Here is a 24,500-nt window from a genome sequence, read left to right on the forward strand (position 1 = left end):
ACCAAGTTAAGAGCCCATGGTATTACAGGAAAGTTACTGACATGGTTAGAGCATTGGCTTATTGGTAGGAGGCGAGTGGGAATAAAAGGATCCCTTTCAGGTTCGCTGCAAGTGGTCAGGGTCAGTGTTGGGGCTGCTTCTTTTTATGCTGTATATCAATGATTTAGATGATGGAATAGATGGCTTTTTTGTCAAGTTTGCAGATGATACGAAGATTGGTGGAGGGGCAGGTAGTGTTGAGGAAACAGGTAGGCTACAGAAGGACTTTGATGAAGAGAATGGATAAGAAAGTGGCAAATGAAATACAATGTTGGAAAATGCATGGTCATGCACTTTAGTAGAAAAAATAAATGTGCACATTATTTTCTAAGTGGGGAGAAAATCCAAAAATCTGAGATGTAAAGGGACTTGGGAGTCCTTGTGCAGAATACCCTAAAGGTTAACTTGCAGGTAGAGTCAATGGTGAGGAAGGCAAATGCAATTTTGGCATTCATTTCAAGTCAAGAATACAAGAGCAGGGATGTGATGCTGAAGCTTTATAAGGCGTTTATGAGGCCCCACCTTCATACTGTGAACAGTTTTGGGCTCCTCATCTAAGAAAAGATGTGCTGGCATTGGAGAGAGTTCAGAAGAGGTTCACAAAGATGATTCCGGGAATAAAAGGGTTATCATATGAGGAACATTTGATAGCTCTGGGTCTGTACTCGCTGGAACTTAGAAGGATGAGGGGGTATCTCATTGAAACCTTTCAAATATAGAAAGGCATAGACAGAGTAGATGTGGAAAGGATGTTTCCCATAGTGGGGGAGTCTAGGACAGAGTCTAGGCACAGCCTCAGGATAGAAGGGCACCCATTTAAAACAGAGATGTGGAGTAAGTTCTTTAGCCAGAGGGTTGTGAATGTATTACCACAGGAAGCTGTGGAGGCCAGGTCGTTGGGTGTATTTAAGGCAGAACTTGATAGGTTCTTGATTGGACTGGGCATCAAAGGTTACAGGGAAAAGGCTGGGGAATGGGGCTGAGGAGGGGAAAAAAGGGATTATCCATGATTGAATGGGGAAGTAAACCAGATGGGACAAATGGCCTAATTCTGCTCCATATCTTAACGTTAGATTGATCTTAGAGTAGGTTAAAAGTTCAACACGACATGTGCTGTATGCACAGTGTTCTATGTTAGGTGCAAGTAGATGCCAAATCTCACCTGAGTTGTTTGCATGGGCAATGGGAAAGGTAGAAGCTCAGAAAGCAATGACATTCCAGAGAAAAATCCTTCTGGTCTTTTCAGTACAAAGGAAAGGACTTCCTTTAACATTAATGACCATGTGTTGTTTGCCAGAGACTCTTCAGAGTACGCGACCTGTTCATTAACGCCTTGAGTAAAAGTAAGTAGAATATCAACAATGTCATTTTGAATCTTTTGTTCTTCATCATCCAGTCGCCCAGACAAAGGTATGGAGCAAAGGACCATGTGAAGGGTTGCCAAAGCAGTAGGGATACGTACATCCTTAAATTCAAATGACCCTCCCTTCAGAAGTTCAGTCAGCATTGCCTTTAAAAGGGAAAGGGTGCACCTTGTAATGGAAAGGATCATAATTCTCTGCAAAGTAGTTCCCATGTTTGCATGCAGCCTCCAAGGCAGTAGGAGGACATTGTTCAGCTTTTGCAGAATTCGAATAAATATGTCAACTCCTTCTGCCGAAAACAACTGAATAATTGCAAGGTTCCACTTTAGATCTTTCTGTTGACCTAGTGAAATAAATATCAAAAAAATACAAATCAAATATACAGCTTGTTGAAAGAAAAATAAAACTAGTTTCTTCACTGCCCATCAGCTTTCTGGAATGTGAGTTAAACTAAATTGATTTTTTGAGACTAATTGCTTAGAATTTTGCATGCGCGCGTGCGTGTATACACACACACACGCACACGCACACGCACACACACACACAGTGAATCCCAATTAATTGGACCATTGGTTAATGGGGCAGCCATTTATTTGTCCTAGTTCTTAAAGGACAAAAACTGATCACAAAAATAGACTGAATTCCCTTTGATTATTTGGGTGGGGTGGGGTGTATATACACATGTACATAGATACAAACAGTATATAAAGTGAATCATAGCAAGCATTAACATCAGTGTTTCTATTGCAAATATGAAAGCAGCCTTGTCACAAACAGTATTTAGCTTGATACATCAGCGGAATTCATTACCACCGACGGCTGTGGAGGCTAAGTTACTGGCTTTATTTAAAGCAGGGTGTTTTTGATTAGACAGGGCATCAAAGGTTACAAGGAGAAGGCAGAAGAATGAGGTTGGGAGGGATAATAAATCAGCTGTGACTGAATGGCAGAGCAGACTCAGACGGGCTGAATGGCCTAATTTGCTCCTACATCTTACGGTCTTACATGACAGGGTTGTAAAGGATGCTGTTAGAGTTACTGACAAGATACAATAGCATGTAACATTTTTAACTTAGTTAAGTGAGGTCACTTTAGGAAAACAGTGTTGAAACATAATTACCATCCTGTCAACAAAAGACTATAGATGCTAGGATATGGAATAAAAAACTGTGGGAGCAATGCAGCATCTGTGGGATTGGGAAGGAGTAGGGAGGAGAGGTAGTGTAGCAGTTATTGTAATGCTTTACAGTGCTTGGGTTCAATTCCCGCTGCTATCTCCAAGGAGTTTCTTCCCGTGACCATGTGGGTTTCCTCTGGGTGCTCCCACAATGCAAAGATGAACCAGTTAGGGTTAATAAGTTGTGAGCATGCTGTGTTAGTGCCAGAAGCATGGTGCCATCCTGAACAGTGCTGGTCATTGATGTAAATGACAAACTTCACTGCACGTTTCCATTTACACTTGACAAAAAAAGCCAATCTATAATCTTTTTGCTGTACACTCACGACTATGTGGCCAGATCATGCTCCAACTCCAACTTCATCTACAGATTTGCAGATGATACCATTGCAAGGGGCTGTGTCTCAAATAGCAATGAGTCAAGAATAGAATGCTACTCTAAGGTTATTGAGTTCCAGAAGAAGGGCATCTAATTCATCTAAAATTAGATTAAAATCAATCTCAATTTCATTTAGATTAGATTAAACTGAAATGAAATCTTCATCTCTAGTACCGTTAGTTTTTCAAGGTATGACCCTGCATCATAATCGAGTGTGGAGAGGGAAGGTAATCAACTTTCTTTCCTCTCAACTCCCAGTCTTTATGCAGAGTCTATAACTGAGATGTCAACAATTCCTTCTCCACCCCAGAAATGCTCTCGAACTACTGAGTTCCTTGAGCAATTAGTTTTTTATGCTACCATGATATCAATTCCATCATATACCATACCTTCAAGTGGCAGAGGCGGGCAGGCAACATGGCAAAGGACACGCAGAGCAGTGGTTAAACCAGCACCTTCCTGAGTCATCTGAATGGTCAGATTATCCAGGTTCTTAAAAAAACAATGAAAGCCAATTTAAATAATTTTAATCTGAACGGGCAGATACCTGAAACAACTTATCAAACATTTCTTTGATTAAAAACAGTAGTAACAATGAAGGCTGTATCTTGAAAATCAATCACCTTGCAGAATAATAAACACGATTTTTTAATTAAATACATCTTAGAATATTTGGAGTTCACAAAAATAAAACTCAGGACCACTACCTATGTAGCTTGTAGCCTTCAATTCCTACAGCAAGCAAACATCAAATTATTTACATCTTCCACTAGGGAAAAGAATACAAAAAAAATGGGGACAGCACAATGGCTGCATGCCAGCGATTAGGGTTCAATTCCTGGCATTGTTTTTAAGGAGACTGTACGTTCACACCATGATTGCATGCGTTTCCTCTGGTGATCCAGCTTCCTCCCACATTGCAAAGACGTACAGTATCATGCAAAAGTCACAGATATACTGCTACGGTGCACACTACTATATTTATCTACGTGGAGCAGACAGTGAGTTTGTAGATCTGGCGGCGGCAAAGCATATTGGGAATGGTGAGGGTGGAATGCCGTGGGAAGGGTGTGGGACAGGTGGCAGACAAGGAGTGCAAGGGACAGGTGATGGTGCAGGTATAGACACACCCAGCCTTGAGACACCAGGCAAGACCATATAATTCCAAACATTTCATTGATTGATCATTACAGAATGTCTCTCTGGTGTTTCCTGCTCCCTCGCCTTCCTCGTCCCTTTTTCTAAACAATGATTCCCTTCTCCCTATTCCTTTCCCAATCTGTACACAATAGAGAAGTCATGGTACATATTGATACCAACGACATAGGCAGAAAAAGGGATGTGGTCCTGAAAACATAATACAGGGAGTAAGGAATGAAGCTAGGAAGCAAGACCTCAAGGGTAGTAATCTCGGGACTGCTGCCTGTGCCACGCGACAGTGAGGATAGGAATAGAATGATGTGGCAGATAAAATGCGTGGCTGAAGAATTGGAGCTGGGACAGGGATTCAGATTTCTGGATAACCTGAGGATCTAACCTGGCCAAACATATTGATGTAGTTATAAAGAAGGCAAGACAGCAGTTACACTTTATTAGGAGTTTGAAGAGATTTGGCATGTCAACAAATACACTCAAAAACTTTTATAGTTGTATCATTGCATCATGGAGAGCATTCTGACAGACTGCATCACTGTCTGGTATGGAAGAGTTACTGCACAGGACCGAAAGAAGCTGCAGAAGGTCGTAAATCTAGTCAGCTCCATCTTGGGTACTAGCCTACAAAGTACGCAGGACATCTTAAGGGAGCGGTGTCCCAGAAATTTCTCACTGTTACCATCAGTTAGGAGGTACAGAAGCCTGAAGGGACACACTCAGCGATTCAGGTACAGCTTCTTCCCCTCTCCCATCTGATTCCCAAATGGACATTGAATCTTTGGACACTATCTCACTTCTTTTAAAAAAATATACAGTATTTCTGTTTTTGCACATTTTTAAAATCTATTCAATAAACGTAATTGATTTACTTGTTTATTTATTATAATTTTTTTCTCTCTCTGCTAGATTATGTATTGCATTGAACTGCTGCTGCTAAGTTAACAAATTTCATGTCACATGCCGGTGATAACAAACCTGATTCTGATTCTGATTCTGGGACAGGAGTGATCTGTACAAAACAGACGGGTTGCACTTGAATCCAAGAGGTACCAATATTCTTGCAGGCAGCTTTACTAGAGCTGTTGAGAGCGGTTTAAACTAATATGGCAGGGGATGGGAGCCAGTATGAGGATGAGCCAGCAGGTTTACAAGTAGATGATGGGTGTAACATGAATGTAAGGAAGGACAAGCCAATGACTGGGTACAGATGCAGACAGAGCAAAGAGTTAAATTGTTACACAGAGGCAAGATTGAAAACGGTGAAGAATACAGGACTGTAGGTGCTGTATTTAAATATGCGTAGCATTCAGAATAAGGTGGAGGAACTCATGGCACAATTAAAGATTGGTCGGTATGACGTTGTATGCATCACAGACATGGCTGAAAGAAGGCCATGGTTAGAGCTTAACATCAAAGGATATATTTTGTATCGAAAGGACAGGCAGGAAGGCATAGGTGTGGCTCTGTTGGTAGAGATAGAATTACATATTTAGAAAGAGATAGGGTCAGAGAATGTTGAATCTTTGTGGGTTGAGTTAAGAAACTGCAAGGGCAAAAAAAACACTATGGGAGTAATATATTGGCCTCAAAATAGTAGCCAAAATGTGGGATTAAGATTGCAAAGGAAGCTGGAAAGGGCATGCAATAAGGGTAATGACACAATTGTAATGGGGGACTTCAATATGCAAGGGGATTGGGCAAGTCAGGGTGGTGTCAGATTGCAAAAGAGGGAATTTGTTGAATGCCCGCAAAATGGCTTTTTAGAGCAGCTTGTGATTAGATTGGGTGTTGTGTAATAACCCAGATCTTAGGGAGCTTAATGTAAAGGGACCCTTAGGAGGCAGTGACGATAATATGATTGAATTCATACTGCAATTTGAGAGGGAGAAGCACAAGTCAGATGTATCAGTATTGCAATGGAATAAAGGAAATTTACAGGGGCACGAGAGAGAAGCTTGCCCACGTGGATTGGAGAAAGATACTGGTGGGGATGACAGCAGAGCAGATGTGGCTGAAGCTTCTGGGAGTAGTTCACAGGGTGCAGGATAGATATATCCCACAGAAGAAGCAGCTCTCAAATGGCAGGGGTAGGTAACCCTGGCTGACAAAAAGGAAGTTAAGGCTAAGGAAAGGACATTTAATGTGGCAAAAGTGATTGGGAAGTTGGATGATTGGGAAGCTTTTAAAACCCAAAAAATAACTAAAAAAGCTATAAGGGAAAAGATAAAATATGAGGGCAAACTAGCCAATAATATACAGCAGGATACTATAAGTTTTTCAGTTATATAAACAATAAAAGGAAGGTGAGAGTTGATATTGGTCTATTGGAAAATGATGCTGGTGTAGTTGTAATGGCAGATGAACTTAACGGATATTTTACATCAGTTTTAACTGTAGACAACATTAGCAGTGTGCCAGGGGTCTGTGAATGTCAGGGAGCAGGAGTGAGTGCCATCGTTATTACAAAGGAGATTACAGCATCAAGGATATCTTGGAAAAGGCGATGGCCCAAGAAGGGGTATCCATCCTTAAGGACTCCCATCACCCAGGACGTGCCCTCTTCTCATTGCTGCTATCAAGGCCTGAAGTTTTGAGATTAAGGCCAACAAGGTTTATTTACAGCAATAGGGACCACAGGCAGGTGGGAAGCTTTTGAAGATGGGACGGAGCTTAAGTTCTGTGTGTTCCTGTTAGAGGATAAGATTGACATGAGCAGGGATATTGAGGCCCTGGCCAGGAAAGAGGAGGCATGGGCAGGGCGCCAAGGTAGTGTACCGGTTAGCACGATGCTACTATAGCTTGGGGCATCAGTTCAGTTACAGCATCCTCTGTATGAAGTTTTGCATATCCTTCCTATGAGTGTCTAGGTTTCCTCTAGGTGCTCCTGTTTCCCTCCACATTCCAAAGACGTACAGATTACTAGGTTAATTAGTCATTGTAAATTGTCCTGTGATTAGGCTAGGGCTACACTGGTGGGTTGCTGGGCAGTGCGACTTTCTGGGCTGGAAGGGCCTGTTCGGCATTGCATCTCTAAGTAGATACATACACAGGTGAAGTGTTGACAGTGGAGTGCAGCGACTGAGGTCACAGATAGAGGGGAGTGGGGCTAACTAGAATGTTAATCAGATGAACTGCCTAATAACAAATAATAAAGGAGGCATGGGTAGGGCACCATGGTAGCATAATGGTTAGTGCAATTTTATTACAGCTTGGAGCGTAGTTCAGAGTTCAGTTCCAGTGTTCTCTGTATGAAGTTTGTAGCTTTCCCACGATTTGTCTGCCTTCATACTTTACAAGACATTCAGCCCTCTACTGTGATGTGGACTATCCCCACGAAACTCCCCACTTACTTTTCCTAGCTCCATGTCTTTTCCACAGATCTTTTCCAGGATCTTGCTCATACCCCACAGCTCCACCAAAGGAGTCCCTTTTGGTTAATGAAAGGCCCTTAAAAAAAAACTTTGGATTTTCCTTAATCTTCTCTGCCAAAGCTTCTCTGCTTTGTGATCTCCTGATTTCCTTCTTGAAATCTTTATACTCCTCCAGGGATGTGCTTAACCCTAGCCACCTGCACCTGACCCATGCCTTCTTTTTCCTGGCCAGGACCTCAATATCCCTCATCATCCATGGTTCCCTGCTCCTGCCAGCCTTATCCTTTACATAAACAGGAACATATTAGTTCTTCAGCTCTTTCTTATCTTTAAAAACCTCCCACTTGCCTGTGAGCCTATCGCCATGAATAAATAACTCCAGTCAACCCCTTCAACTCTGCCATGAATGGTCCCAAGCCCAGCTGTGCGGGAGGGTGGGGGGGGGGGTGGCGGCTAGCAACCCCAGTGCTACAGAAACATCAACAGAAGCTATAAAGATCTCATTCCTGGGAAAGATTTTCACCCTAAAGATGTACGAAGTTATATAATGCAAACAAAAGCCACAAGGCCGATCAACCACCTAACGGCCCAGGGCAAAAGATTCTGGAGAGCTGCTGTCGGCAGCCTCTGCTCCAGTAAGGGTGACGGGCTTAAGAATAAGGAATCAACCTCTTCATATTACTGTCTCCTACTGCCATGGTTAGAACATGAACCTGTGGATCAGTTCTTCCCCTTTCCATAATCAGCTTAAAACTAATAGAACCATGGTCATTGGTCCCCTACTGTCACCTCAGTGATTTGCCCCACCCTATTGCCCAAGAGCTGGTCAAGTCATAGAGCAGTACAGCACAGAAACAGGCCAATTGACCTACCTAGTCCGTGCCAAACTTGTATTCTGTCTGGTCCCATTGACCCATACCTGCACCATAGCCCTACATATCGCTCCCATTCAAGCACTTATCCAACAGCTTGCTCTCCATATCATACTGCCCAGGCTTGCATATCTAGATAGCTAGGACCCAACATCCATGGTCAACCCTGATCAACAGAGGCCTCACTCACTTATCCAAACTTTGAAGCTTTAATCTCTCCCTGTATATTCCCCAAAGGTTTTCTGAACATCTTTAAAAGAATTCCACCCCATCTAAGCCCTTAAAAGTATGGCTGTCCCAGTCTAAGTTAGGAAAGTTAAAATCTCCATGACAGCCCAAAAGATGATCACATCACTTTAACCATCTCTCTGATTGTTGCAATTTATTCTGTATTCTGTTATTGTTTTACCTTGTACTCTCAATGAACTGTGTAATGAACTGACCTGTGTGAACAGTATGCAAGACAAGCTTTTCATGATACCTCAGTATATAAGGCCCTCCCTTGGTCAGGGTCGAATATGGGCACTGCATCCTAGCTTTTCACGTTGTATACGCAAGCCAGGCCAGTATGATGCGGAGAGCAAGCTGTTGCCCATATCACAGACTCCCCCACCCCCACACAGCTGATGAATCCAAAGGAACAGCAGAGACCAATACAGTTTGGCATCAGTGGATCGCACAGGTTGCCAGTTCGCATTGAACTGCTTTAAGGACTCCAGCTCCAGAGTTTTCCTTCAAGGTTTACTCCTGAAGCTTTCCCCATGAGTGGGTGTAACTGCAAGGCAGCAGGGGTTTGAGATCAGAGATTTCCTTTGATTAGATGAGCAGCCAACCACGGCTACAAGCACCATCTGCCCAAAACGACAGGTTTTAAGGCACCAGTAACCCACCATTGCCACTTATGTTAGTAGAAACGGTTCCACCGGGCTTAGTAGCTAAGCCACACATGAAGGCCAGGAGCTGGACTTCCCAAAGTCTATTCGAGATGCATTCCATTAGAAGTATTTACCTCAGTGCATGTGATAATAATAAACCAGTACCAATGATTAACAGATAAATAAGCAAAAGTAATCATGGAAATTTAGTGGAAGCATCAATACCACCTTATACAATGAGGTATAAAAACAAGACACCTAATAAACAACTCACCTGCTTGATATATTCAAGAAGTGTAGGAATACAATTAATTTCAAACTTCAGATTTTTCAGTGGCTCCAGCCATTTACTTAACTCTAAAAATCAAGAGACATTGAATAAGATGGCAGAGAAAATACATTTCAAAATTCAGGATAGTTTATTTCATTCTTCAGTACAGGAGTATAAAGGAGAAAAAAATGATTATTACCCCAGATCCGGTGCAGTAGAAAGAACAAGAATAAGCATAAAGAACACAATTGAAGAAACATAAATTCAATATAAACATAAAAGCAACCCTATAAAACACAACGTATACTCAGTGGCCACTGTATTGGGTACACTGCTTGCTATTGCAAATATCTAATCAGCCAATCATGTGGCAGCAACTCTATACATAAAAACATACAGACTTGGTCAAAAGGTTCAGCTGTAGTTCAGAGCAAACATCAACAAGATCTAAGTGACTTTGACCATGGAATGATTGTTGGTGCCAGACAGCGTGGTTTGAGTATCTCAGAAACTGATCGCCTGGGATTTTCACACAAGTCTCCAGAACTTACAAAGAATAGTGTGAGAAACGAGAAAAAACATCCAGAGAGCGGCAGTTCTGTGCACGAAAACGCCTTGTTAATGAGAGAGGTTAGTAGAGAACGGCCAGACTGGATCAAGCTGACAAGAAGGTGATAGTAACACAAATAACCAAATGTTACAATAGTGGTGCTCAGAAGAGCATCTCTGAATACATACATGTTGAACCTTGAAGTGGATGGGTTACAGCAGCAGAAGCCCACAAACATACACTCGGTGGCCACTTTATTGGATACAGGAGGTACAGCATTGTCAGGTCATTCCACAACAGCCTGAAGGCCAGGATCATCGAAATGGCTGCACCTCCGATTCCTGCCCAGTAACTAACAGTGTCAAGCAGGGCTATGTCCTCGTGCCTACTTTGCTCAGTCTGCTGTTTGCCACGATGCTGTTCTGTGCTCTCTCACAGACTGATGCAGGAATAACAATTCGCTGCAGGTCTGATGGACGCTTTTTTGATCTGCAACACCTCAAAGCCAAGACCAAAGTGCTGGAAGCAATAGTACCAGACTTCCACTTTGCAGGTGACTGCACTCTTGTAGCACACAGTGAAAGGGATCTGCAGGACCTCGCTGTGGCAGCAAGAAAATTCAGCCTAACCATCAGCCTACAGAAGACAGAAGTTCTACTTCAGCCCGCACCCCACATCAACCCTGTGGAACCACAAATTGAGATTTAAGGCACTCAGCTCAACAATGTTGATGCCTTCACCTACCTGAGAAGCTGCCTCACCTCCTCCTGCAGTCTAGATCGAGAGGTCTTGGACTTGCAAAAGCTGGGGCATCCTTTGGCAGGCAATGGACATGTGTGGGGAGAATGTGGCATCCAGCAGAAGACCAAGATAGTAGTCTACATAGCAGTCGCCCTGACGTCTCAGCTGTATGGCTGTGAAACATGGACCCTATATCGCAGTCACTTCAAGATGCTTGACCAGTTCCACCTGCAATGCCTTCACAAGATCACGTGGTGAGATAGAGTCTCCACCACAGAAGTGTTACAAAGGGCTGAGGGCTTTGGCAAAGAGACACTGGTCATGAAGGCTCAATTTCAATGGGTTGGACATGTGGTCTGGATGAAAGACAACCACCTTCCAAAGATGGCATTCTTTTCTGAGCTGGTACAAGGCATCAAAAAGCAGGGAGGCTCGACAAAGCACTATAAAGACTGTGTGAAAGCGTCCTTGAAGGCATGCAATATTCCTGTGACTGGTTGGGAGGCCTTGGCGAAAGTCTGCAATGTCTGGTGCCTGGCACCAGCACATTCGAAGAGCAGCGGTTGAAAGACCTTGATCAAAAGTGCCAGGACCACAAGGAGAGACGACCTGACCCTCCAATGGCTGTAATGTGCCTGAGCTGCCGGCACATCTGCACTTCCCAGTTCATCAGAGTCATCACTGACATCATCATCGTTCCTGATGGGCTTCTAAGAAGAAGATCTATATGAAGTGGCACTCGGTGATGTAGCTGTGGTGGGGTGGGTTAACAGATGGAGATGTTGATCAGTCTGACGGCTTGGGGGTCATTAGCTAACTTAGCAGCTAATTTGCTAATTTGGTCATTTATCAGCTATTGAAGAATTTCTGTAATGTATTTTATATACTGCAAGTTGAATTTTAAATTTCCAAGTATATTACAAATTTTTAAATTAAATATTTATACTTGGATGCAGTACATATAACTGTTTTTTGAGTTGTGGATTTTAGAATTTCTTCTTTCTGGGGGGGGGTGAAAAAAGCTGGAATATACACGTTTATACTCACAACAATCTACTAATGTGTAGTAGAGAGCATCCTAACACGTTGTTGTACAGAAACTGCACTGTGGTGGACAGGAAGACTCTACAATGGGTAGTCAAAACTGCCCAATGCATCACCGGCACCAGCCTACCCGCCACCAAGGAGATATAGACCGAAAGGTGCCGGAAAAGGGCCAGTAACATCATGAAGGATCCCACCCACCCTGCTCATGGACTATTTGTCCCACTTCCATCAAGGAGGAGGCTACTTAACATTCACGTCAGGACCACCAGTCTCAAAAACAGTTACTTTCCCCAAGCAGTAAGGCTGATCAACACCTCCACCCACTAACCCAACCCTCTATATCGCCAACCACCACTACTTTACCATTTCCTGTCAGTCACCTTATGTACAGACACTCCTGTACCTACCATCACTTTATAGACATATTCTCAAGCTATTTTATGTATATATCGGGTCATTGAGAAGCACAGAAAAGTACAGCACAGAAACGGACCCTTCAACCCATTTTGTCTGTGCTGAACCATTTAAATTGCCTAGTCCCACTGACCTGCACCCTGACCATAGTCCTTCATAATCCTCCCATCCATGTGTCTATTTATTCATATATATTGAGTTCTTTTTAATTATTACTGCGTTTTTTTAATCTTATTGTGATTTTTAGAGCTGCATCGGATCCAAGGTAACAATTATTTCATTCTCTTTTACACTTGTGTACAGGAAACAACACTAAGCAATCTTGAACAATCTTAAAAAATATTGAATCTGCTTTAATCCCCTTATGAATGTTAAGCACAACTTGTACTTAAATATTTGGGAGATAAGTGACTTCCCTGTATTCACCTAATATCTCTATATGAGCTAAGTACTTTGACAGCATCATAAATAAAGGATGAACCCACATTTAATCATTCCATGTTAACATGACCTTACCCTGTAGTTTGGGGTTGGTGTCGTCAGCTTTGCAGAGTCTCAGAAGTCCAGCAGAATGCTGTTCCAACATTTGTCCATCGTGGATAGACTGCACCGTTAGCAAGATAAGCATGCATGCATAATTGCATGCAACAGATTTTCTGGACTTTGTGTCCCTGGAATTTGAAATAAATGGAATGTATCATTTATCTTAATCACAAGAGGTTCTGCAGATACTGAAAATCCAGAGCAAACACGCACTAAAATGCTGGAGGAACTCAGCAGGTCAGGCAGCATCTGTGGAAATAAATAATCAATATTTTAGGCTGAGACCCTTCATCAGCACTGGAAAGGAAGGGGGATGATACCAGAACAAGAAGGTGGGGGTAGAATCAGAATCGGGTTTATCATCACTGGCAAGTGTCCTGAAATTTGTTAACCTAGCAGCAACAGTTCAATGCAATACATAATACAGATGAAGAAATAATAAATAATAATAAATAAATAAATTACAGTATATGTATAATGAATAGATTTTTAAAATGGTGCAAAAACAGAAATAGTACTTATTTAAAAAATGAGGTAGTGTTCACGGGTTCAATGTCCATTTAGGAATCGGATGGCAGAGGGGAAGAAGCTGTTCCTGAATCGTTGAGTGTGTGCCTTCAGGCTTCTGTACCTCCTACCTGATGGTAACAGTGAAAAAAGGGCATGCCCTGGGTGCTGGAGGTCCTTAATAATGTACGCTGCCTTTCTAAGACACAATTCCCCGAAGATGTCCTGGGTACTTTGTAGGCTAGTACCCAAGATGGAGCCGATTAAATTTATGACCCTCTGCAGCTTCTTTCGGTCCTGTGCAGTAGCCCATCCATACCAGACAGTGATGCAGCCTGTCAGAATGCTCTCCATGGTACCTCTGTAGAAGTTTTTGAGTGTTTTTGCTGACATACCAAAGCTCCTCAAACTCTTAATGAAGTATAGTCTCTGTCTTGCATTCTTTATAACTACTTCGATATGTTGGGACCAGGTTAGATCCTCAGAGACCTTGATACCCAGGAACTTGAATCTGCTCATTCTTTCCGCTTCTGATCCCTCTGAGGAATGGTATGTGTTCCTTTGTCTTACCCATTCTGAAGTCCACAATCAGCCCTTTCGTCTTACCGCCGTTAAGTGCCAGGTTGTTGCTGCGGCACCACTCCACTAGTTGGCATACCTCGCTCCTGAGCCTTGTCTCCGTCTGGGATTCTACCAACAATGGTTGTATCATCAGCAAATTTATTGATGGTATTTGAGCAATGCCTAGCCACACAGTCATGGGTATAGAGAGAGTAGTGCTGTGAGCTCAACACACACCCCTGAGGTGCACCAGTGTTGATCGTCAGCGAGGAGGATACATTATCACCAATCCGCACAGACTGTGGTCTTCTGGTTAGGAAGTCGAGGATCCAATTGCAGAGGGATGTACAGGGGCCCAGGTTCTGTAACTTATCAATCAGGATTGTGGGAATGATGGTGTTAAGTGCTGAGCTGTAGTCGATGAACAGCACCCTGGTTCAACATAGGCTGTTTGCATTGTCCAGGTAGTCTAAGGCTGTGTGAAGAGCCATTGAGATTGTGCCTGCTGTTGACCTATTGTGGCGATAGGCAAACTGCAATGGGTACGTGAAGGAGGACTAGGTAAATTGTGATAGGTGAAGCCAGATGAGGGGGAAGATGGATGGGTGGAGGAGGGGGATGAACTACGAAGCTGGGAGGTGATAAGTAGAAAAGGTAAAGGTCTGAAGAAGGAGGAATCTGACAGGAGTGGAGTGTGGACCATGGGAGAAAGGGAAAGAGGGGCACCTGTGGGAGGTGATATGCAGGTTAGGAAAAGAGGTAAGAAGCCACAACAGGGAATAGAAGAGGGAAGGGGGAGGGAAAAAAATTACCAAAAGGAGAATTCAATATTCATGTCATCAGGTTGGAGGCTACCTAGACAGAATATCAAGGGAGAAAAATGAGTAGGTGGCAAGAAGTCAGAGGAAAATCAGGAATTCCAAAAGTTAGGGATAATGTGGCTTAAGACCTAAGAACAGAAATAGGACATCTAGCCCATGGAGTCTGCTCTGGCATTTGATCATGGCTGATTTATGTTTTCTCAAAAATCTATCATTCTTAAGGATGTTCCACTAGAACAGAGATGCGGAGGAATATTTTTAGTCAGGGGGTGGTGAATCTGTGGAATTCCTTGCCACAGATGGCTGTGCGGGCCAAGTCATTGGGTGTACTTAATGCAGAGGTTGATAGATTCTAGATTAGTAAGGGCATGAGGGGATATGGAGAGGACAGGAGAATGGGGTTGACAGGAAAAATAAACAAAAATAATAGCTTAGTTATAGAGCACTTTCCATACAATGTATTTTAAAGTGCTTTACAATGGGATAAAGTGCAAACATGAAAATAAAATAAAAATTTAAAATAAACATGAAAATAAAAGACAAAAAAGATGAAATGGAAAGAAAGATGCTGGTTAAAAGCAAAGTTAAATAAATAGGTTTTAAGTTAGTGTTTAAAAGTGTCAACTGATTCTGCATCCCTTATACTTTTAGGTATTGAGTTCCACAGTTTATAGACAATAGGTGCAGGAGTAGGCCATTCGGCTCTTCAAGCCAGCATTGTCATTCACTGTGATCATGGCTGATCATCTACAATCAGTATCCAGTTCCTGCCTTATCCCCATAACCTTTGATTCCGCTATCTTTAAGAGCTCTATCCATCTCTTTCTTGAAAACATCCGGAGACTTGGCCTCCACTGCCTTCTGGGGCAGAGCATTCCACATATCATAGTCATACTTTATTGATCCCAGGGGAAATTGGTTTTCGTTACAGTTGCACCATAAATAATTAAATAGTAATAAAACCATAAATAGTTAAATATCAATATGTAAATTATGCCAGGAAATAAGTCCAGGACCAGCCTATTGGCACAGGGCGTCTGACCCTCCAAGGAAGGAGCTGTAAAGTTTGCTGGCCACAGGCAGGAGTGACTTCCTATGACGCTCTGTGTTGCATCTCGGTGGAATGAGTCTCTCTCCCTGGGTGAAGCGTAGTTCAAAAAGGCTGACTTGCCAATTACTCTTTGAAGGAGATTATTTAAATCTGGCGGAAGTCATCCTGAGCGCTTGAGCAGGATTATAAAACAAAAACTATTCTGTGACGTGCTTTGATCCCAGACATGATAGAATGGTGGAGCAGATAAATGCTATTCAGTGAGCTTATGATGACCTGCTTTCACCTCCCACCACCCTTTGAGCTCCACTGTAACCCTTTCAGCACCCCCTTCCCATTCACCACCCAATCAAATGTGGTTCTCCATAACAAATCCTCCCCATCTTCTCAGCTTTAGCCTTGTAAAACAGGCTTCCTGCTCAATAGGCCAAACTGCGTAGGACAGGAAATTAAAAGAACACAAATTTGGCAACCATACCTCTTCTTAAGCTCATCACCTTTACTGAGGCATAGGCCACTGAAAGAAGCTCACCCCAGAGTCCTCTCTCCTGGGCCAGTCTTTCAGGGTGTAGCCCATCAAAGATCCTTCCTCACTCTGGGATGAGTTCTTTGGAGCTTCTGTTGGCATTTCTGTAACTCTGGGTTTTTACCCCTCACCTGGTTTCACTATCACCCCTTTCTACTCCCCCTCCACCCTCAGCCCCCATCTTCCTATTCTGGCTTCTGTCCTCTTCCTTTCCAATCCTGATGAAGGGCCATAGATGCTGTCTAACCTGCTGAGTTTTTCCAGCAGTTTGTGTGTGTTGAATGAGAAATAATTTAAACATTATTATAGACCTAAAAAAGAAACTAACTCGCCATGGACAGTCACAAGCTCGGCTGCAAAGGGAAGGGGGGGGCGGGGTTGGGCATGGGGCTAGCAACCCCATACTACAGAAATGGCAACAGAAGCTCCAAATAACTCATACCTGAGAGAGGAAGGTTCTCTGAAGATGGGCTACACCAGGGGACATCTTGATATTGGATAGAGAACACTGGTGAGCTGCTGTTAGCTGTCAGCCCCTGTACAGGAGATGGGCTTAAGAAGAAGAAAAAAGGAACTACAGAAAAAAGTACCTGCAAAAAGCATTAAAAGCATTCATTGATGGTACAGAGAACAACGTAATGATTCATTGAAAAAGATGCCTTACCCCAAGAGTTCTTTGGAATAGTATTCCATTAGAGTAATGAGACTGGAAAGATTTTTGTCCAGGTGTAGAACGTGAGACACAGCACTTCTTCCAATCGGATTGAAAGTAATGAGGTAGAGGCTATGAAGAGTTCCCAATACGTCCGCACGGTCAGATTCCTCAGTTGTCAAGCCTCGATTCAGATAGTCAAACAGTTCAGAAACATACTGTAATGCCTGTAATGAGTACAAGAGCCAGATGGCCAAGGCATCATCATTGCCGCTGTCATCTTGATCTTGATCAGATATCTGAGCCAAGGCATTGATCAGCAGATTGGTTACTTCACACTCTGCACTGAGGAATAAAAGGCCATTCTGTATCTGAATGAGGAACTTAATAAATTCTTTAATGGATTGCAGTAAGCCAGGGTGAGCATTGGTTGCAGGAATAGACAGAAGCAGGGTGAGCGATTCCAGAAAACGACAGCTGTTGAGATACCTAAAAGAAAAACAAATGAATAAACAAAATACTCCAAATTTCTAAACCTTGAAATAATTATAAGACCATAAGATATGGGAGCAGAATTAGGCCATTTTGCCCATCAAGTCTGCTCTGCCATTTTGTCATGGCTGATCCATTTTCCCTCTCAGCCCTAGTCTCCTGAATTCTCTCTGTAGCCTTTCATGCCCTGACTAATCAACCTCAGCCCAATGACTTGGCCTCCACAGCTGCCTGTGGCAATGAATTCCACAAATTCACCACTCTTATCCATCTTTCAGTGATCTGTTCAATTGTCAATGAATATGGAAGACTCATTGATGTGTTTTTGATTTTATGTATTTAGTGGTACAGCACAGTAACAATCTCTTCCCTCCCAATGAGCCTATGCCACCCAATTACACCCTTGTGACTAATTAACCTACTAACCTGTACATCTTTGGAATGTGAGAGGAAACAGAGAAACATAAAAACATAGAAAATAGGTGCAGGAGTAGGCCATTCGGCCTTTCGAGCCTGCACCGCCATTCAGTATGATCATGGCTGATCATTCAACTCAGAACCCTGTACCTGCCTTTTCTCCATACCCCGTGATCCCTTTAGCCACAAGGGGAATATGGTCACCGTAAAATGTCCCATGATTAGGTTAGGGTTAAATTGGGAGTTGCTGGGCAGCGCCACTCAGAAGGGCCTGTTCCGTGCAGCATCTCAATCAATCAATAAATAAATAAAGGGCAAAGGCAAGTTACTGGCACCTTAAAACCAGTAGCTTCAGGCAGATGAGATTCCTCATCCTTGGGTGGCAGCTCATCAAAGAGAAGGAAAACTCTGACCTCAAACCTCCGCTGCTACCCATGGGGAAGACTTCGGAAGTAAACCCCAAGGAAAAATCCAGAACTACAGTCCCTAAGGGATTCCTAAGTTGAGTTCAATGCTGACTGGCAACCTCTGCAATGCCACTGGTGTCAAACTGTATCAGTCTCCGCCATTCCTTTGAATTCAACAGATACGTGGAGAGGGAAAGCCTGCTTGCTCTCCACATCATACAGTCTTGGCGTACATATCTAGAGAGCTTGGACACAACATCCACATTTGACCCTGACCACCCGACCTTTTTTAAAAATCCCTAAATTTGATTTATTTGAATATTGGAGCATCCAAAGGAAACCAACACGGTCACGGGAGAAAGTACAAACTCCAAACAAAGACGAAAATTGAACCCCAATCTTATAGCTGGCACTGTAAAGCAATGTGCTAAATGCTAAGGTACTGTGACGTGTCGTTTTCATCAAATCAAATCAGTGAAGATTGTACTGGGGACACCACACTTCCAGCACCAATACAAGATGCCCACAACTTACTAATCCTAACCCATACGTCTTTGGAATGTGGGAGGAAACCGGAGCACCAAGAGGAAACCCATACAGTCACGGGGAGAACATACAAACTCCTTACAGACAGCTGGTGAATTAAGGTAGTGCAAACAGATATTTCACCATTCTCTTCTCAAAGGCAATTATCCTGAATAATGACTGATTAAATTAGATTATGAAGACACACAGTCCTCTTTTGTTGTCACTTAGTAATGCATGCATTAAGAAATGACACAATAAAATCAAAATACATATTCACAGACTCACCTAAACAAAGCAGGTGCAGGATCATCCCTTTCTGGAGGACCTGTGATTCGAGCTGCTGTTGGAAATGACTTAACGGGTGGTTGTATCATAGAGTAAGGCGCAGCCTCCAATAAGTGCAGAAGTTCGTCAAGAATGCTTACAAGTTTTTCCATTTCCACCTCGCTGATATTGGAAGCTTCCAACAAATGGTCCAAATCTGTGGGAGTCTCAAGATCCCCTTCGTCATTGTCTTTACTCACTTTTTCTCGTCCAATATCATGGTCAGCCTCGTTTATATTTGATGGGACAGGAGTACTCTCTGCAAGGTGGGCTGCCGTCTTTTCGAGATCTGATAATATTTCGTAGAAATGGCATTTCTGAATGATAGCACTGCCAGCAGTCACAACTCTCACGGTCTGGTCAGTCAAAATTAGCTCCATTAGTCTTTGATATCCACTCTTTCCTTGTTCGCATACCTTGGGATTCAAGAATTCTTCCATGCCTTCTGTAATACTAATGACACTGTCCAAAGCTTTGAGTGTGTTTAGTTTCAACGAAGATGACATGTGTTCTGCAAACAGCAGAACAAAGAGCCTATCAATAATACCTGCCTCTGAAAGGGCCGAAACTCCTTCAGAACCGCATTCAGCTAAAGATGAAACAAGTTTTGTCCCAGCCTTAAGCTGCCTTACGTTCAAAGCTATGGGCTGTGTTACAGCTGTGGGAAGGCTTAAAGCATCCATAGTACAGTCTACAAGTTGTTTGAGATAGTCCTGGTCACTTTCAAATATCTGAATATAACTCAAACCTTTAACCAGTAAACTCGGTATCTCTTCCAACGCCATTACCCATTTGGCACCTCTATCATCTTTGTAGAGTTCAAGAAGCTCCTTTAATTTAATTGCAGCATCTATATTCCCCATACTTGCCTTCTCTAGATCAAGTTCCTTTAATCTAACCACTTCATTCTCATATTTAGTCCTATAGGGAGGATTAAAGTACAAAAGAGGTCCTATCTCTCGGTCATATGAGTCATACGCCAAGGGAGGCACAGACGTCAAGTCTTCGACAGAATAGTCAAGGTCAAAACCCAGTTTATAATTTTCACGTTCCAGATCTGCAATTCCATCTTCATCACTGGATATTTGTTCATATCCGTCATCTTCTACAAGATAAAAATCAGAAAATATTACACCATTTTTCAGAATCAGAATCAGGTTTATCATAACTGACATATGCCATGAAATTTGTTATTTTGAAGCAGCAGTACACAAGAACATAAGAAATAGCAGCAGGAGTCGGCCATCTAGCCCATCAAGCCTGCTCTGCCATTCAATAAGATCATGAATGATCTGGCCATGGACTCATCTCCACCTACCTGCCTTTTCCCCATAACACTTCATTACCCTACTATGCAAAAATCTGTCCTACCTTGTCCTAAATATATTTACTGAAGTAGCCTCCACCGCTTCATTGGCAGAGAATTCCACAGATTTATGACTCTTTGGGAAAAGCAGTTCTTCCTCATCTCCATCCTAAATTTACTCCTCTGAATCTTAAGGCTACGTTCCCCTAGTTCTAGTCTCACCTACCAGTGGAAACAACTTTCATGCCTCTATCTTAACTATCTCTTTCTTAATTTTATATATTTCTATAAGATCTCCTCTCATTCTTCTGAATTCCAGCAAGTATAGTCCCAGGTGACTCAATCTCTCCTCATAGTCTAACACCCCTTATCTTTGGAGTCAATCTGGTGAACCTCTGCTGCACCACCTCCAAAGCCAGTATATCCTTCCTCAAGTAAGAGACCAGAACCATACGCAGTACTCCAGATGCAGCCTCACCATTACTCTGTACAGTTGCAGCATAACCCCCGCTATTAAATTCAATCCCCCGAGCAATGAAGGCCAGTATCCCATTTGCCTTCTTGATTGCTTGCTGCATCTGCAAACCAACCTTTTGTGATTCATGCACACGCACTCCCAAGTCCTTCTGCACAGCAGTATGCTACAATCCTTAACAATTTAAATAATAAACTAATAATTCATTTTTCCTACCAAAGTGGATGACCTTGCATTTACCAACATTGTACTCCATCTGCCAGATCCTTGCCCACTCACCTAACCTATCTATATCTCCCAGCAGACACTCTGTATCTTCTGGACAATTTGCTTTTCCATTCAATTTAATGTCATCAGCAAACTTAGATACCTACACTACACTTCGTCCCCTCTTCCAGATTGTTCCATGTATCCCAACTTTGTGCTTTCTATTGGTTAACCAATCCTCTATCCATGCTAATACATCACCCACAACTCTATGCATCCTTATCTTAGGGGTAAGTCTTTTATGTGGCACCTTATTGAACCCCTTCTGGAATTCTAAGTAAATAACGTCCAACTATTCCCCTCTATCCACCATGCTCGTTATATCCTCAAAGAACTCCAGTAAGTTTGTCAAACAGGACCCGCCTTTGCTGAATTCATGCTACATCTGTGTGATGGATCCATTTCTTTCCAGATGCCTCGCTATTTCTTCTTTAATGATGGCTTCAAGTATTTTCCCAACTACAGATATTAAACTAACTGGCCTGTAGTTACTTGCCTTTTGCCTACATCCTTTTTTGAACAGTGGCGTGACATTCGCCTTCTTCCAATTTGCCATGACTTGCCCAGAGTCCAGAGAGTTTTGATAAATCATCACCAAATTTCTACTATATCTTCTGATATGTCTTTCAGTACCTAGGGATGCATTCCATCAGGACCAGGGACTTGTCTATCTTTAGGCCCACAAATTTGCTCAGCACTACCTCTTTAGTGATAGCTATTGTATCAAGGTCCTCACCTCCCATTACATCCCTATCATCTCTCTTCAGCATGTTAGACATGTCCTCCACCATGAAGATCAACACAAAATAGTCAATCAAAGACTTGGCCATTTCCTAATTACCCAATATCAATTCTCCCTTCTCATCCTCCAAGGACCCACGTTCACTTTAGCCACCCTTTTCTGCTTTATATAATTATAAAAACTTTTACTATCTATTTTTATATTTTATGCTAGTTTAGTTTCATCATCTACCTTCCCTTTCTTTATTGCTTGCTTAGTGGCTCTTTGTTGCTTTTTAAAGTTTTCCCAATCTTCCAGTTTCCCACTACTCTTGACGGCTTTGTACGTACGAGCTTTTAATTTGATACTTTCCTTTATTTCCATAGTTATCCATGGCTGGTTCAACCACCCTTACTGTCCTACCTTTTAACTGGAATATACTTTTGTTGAGAACCGTGAAAAATTTCTTTGAAAGTCCTCCACTGTTCCTCAACTGTCCCAACATATAGCCTGTGTTCTCAGTCTACCCTATCCAACTCTTCCCTCATTCCGTGTAGTATCCCCTGTTTAATCATAGAACACTAGCTTTAGATCAAACTATTGCACCTTCCATTTGTAAGAGAAACTCAGTCATACTGATATCACTCTTTCCAAGGGGATCCCTAACTACAAGGTTGCTAATTTTACCTGTCTCATTGCACAGGATCAGATCCAAGATAGCACAGTCCTTTGCAGGTTCAGTAACAAGCCATTCAAGAAAGCTAACACGTATGCATTCTATGAAATCCTCCTCAAGACTGGCTTGACCAACTTGATTCACCCAATCTATGTGCAAGTTAAGGTCCCCCATGATAATTGCTGCTCCATTCTTACATGCCTCAGATATTTCTGTTTATTGCCTGTGCCACTGTAATGTTATTATTCAGTGGCTTATAGACAACTCTCACCTGTGATTTCTTTCCCTTTACTATTCCTAACCTCTACCCAGATGGATTCAACATTCTGCTCCTTAGATCTTCTATCGTCTCTATCACCCCGAACTCATCTTTAACTAAGAGCGCTACCCGACCTCCCTTAACCTGTTGCTTATCCTTCTGTATTACCTGATATCCTTGGCTATTTAATTCCCAATCCTCTCCACCCTGCAACCACATCTCAGCAACACTCACAACACGCTGGAGGAACTCAGCAGGTTGGGCAGCATCTGTGGAAACGATCAGTCAACGTTTCGGGCCGGAACCCTTCGTCAGGACTACGTCAGGTTCTAGCCCAAAACATTGACTGATTGTTTCTATGGATGCTGCCCGACCTGCTGAGTTCCTCCATTGTGTTGTGAGTGTTGCTTTGAGCCCAGCATCTGCAGTGTATTTTGTGTTTACGAACCACATCTCAGTAACAGCCACTAAATTATACCCTTTTATATTGATTTGTGTCACAAGACCTTGTTGCGAATACAATGCGCATTCAGATAAACTGCCTTTACACTTATTATGCTTTTAAAATCTAGTAACCTTTGTCTCTTTTGCACTTGACTTTTCTGCACCCCGCCTTTACTTTTCCCGTTTTTAACTTTTGTTTTTACTTTATCTTTATCCATACTTTTCTCTTGCACTTCATCCATACTTCTGAGTCAGTGGTGGAGGCAGATACACTAGAGAAGTTTAAGAGACTACTAGACAGGTATATGGAGGAATTTAAGGTGGGGGCTTATATGGGAGGCAGGGTTTGAGAGTCAGCACAACATTGTGGGCCGAAGGGCCTGTACTGTGCTGTACTATTCTATGTTCTATGTTCTCTAATCTGGTGAACCCGCCTGCTATTTACCTTAAAGCCCTCTCCACAGCTCTAGCTACGCGATTCACCGGGATCGATGTCCCATCACAGTTCAGGTGGAGGCTGTCCCAATGGAACAGCTCCCTCCTTCCCCAATACTGGTGCCAGTTTCCCATGAATTTAAGCCCTCTTCTCCCAGACCAATCCTTGATCCACTCTCTAATCTTCTTGACCCTGTGCCAATCTGCACGTGGCTCAGGTAGTAATCCAGAGATTACCACCATTTTGGTTCTGCTTTTTTAATTTAGTCCCCAGCTGCTCAAATTCCTTCTGAAGAACCCGTTTCTTCATTCTACCTATGTTGTTGATACCTACATGGGCCACGACAACTGGATCTTTCCCCTTCCACTATAAATTCCTCTGCAGGTCAGATAAAATGTCCCAAACCCAGACACCAAGTAGGCAACGCAGCCTGTCACAGAAAACTTTGTCAATTCCAGTGGAATACTTTGTCCAGTACAGTGCAATTCATGAAATATACAAATTACAATAAAGACATATGTATAAAATTAATAAGTAGTGGAAAAGAGAGCAAAAATAATGATGTGGCATCCATACTTTCATTGTCCATTCAGAAATTTGATAGAAGAGGGGAAAAAGCTATTCAAAACGTTAAGTGTGTGTCTTCAGGCTCCTGTACCACCTCCTTGACAGTAGCAATGAGAAGAGGCATGTCCCGGATTGCTGAGGCCCTTTTTGTTTTGTGAGATACAGCACAGTAACAGGCTCTTCCGGCCCAATGAGTCAAGCACCCAATTACACCCATGCGACCAATTAACCAACCAACCCACATTCCTTTGGGATGTGGGAGCAC

At 42.6% G+C, this 24,500-nt stretch overlaps 1 protein-coding gene across 2 annotated transcripts in view; it reads right to left on the reverse strand.

Moving 5' to 3' along the window:
- The window catches only part of virma (vir like m6A methyltransferase associated), a 136,739-nt gene that overhangs the window by 60,163 nt on the left and 52,076 nt on the right, over nucleotides 1–24,500 (reverse strand). For both annotated transcript variants that reach the window (XM_063067165.1, XM_063067157.1), the window contains exons 8-13: nucleotides 19,046–20,189; nucleotides 16,929–17,405; nucleotides 12,772–12,926; nucleotides 9,507–9,589; nucleotides 3,349–3,451; nucleotides 1,202–1,746 (exon numbers count right to left, since the gene is read on the reverse strand). In XM_063067165.1, coding sequence (XP_062923235.1) covers nucleotides 1,202–1,746; nucleotides 3,349–3,451; nucleotides 9,507–9,589; nucleotides 12,772–12,926; nucleotides 16,929–17,405; nucleotides 19,046–20,189 — 2,507 coding nt within the window. The remainder of the gene's footprint in view (nucleotides 1–1,201; nucleotides 1,747–3,348; nucleotides 3,452–9,506; nucleotides 9,590–12,771; nucleotides 12,927–16,928; nucleotides 17,406–19,045; nucleotides 20,190–24,500) is intronic.

This window comes from Mobula hypostoma, chromosome 1 (genome assembly GCF_963921235.1).
Source record: "Mobula hypostoma chromosome 1, sMobHyp1.1, whole genome shotgun sequence".
Lineage (NCBI taxonomy): Eukaryota > Metazoa > Chordata > Chondrichthyes > Myliobatiformes > Myliobatidae > Mobula > Mobula hypostoma.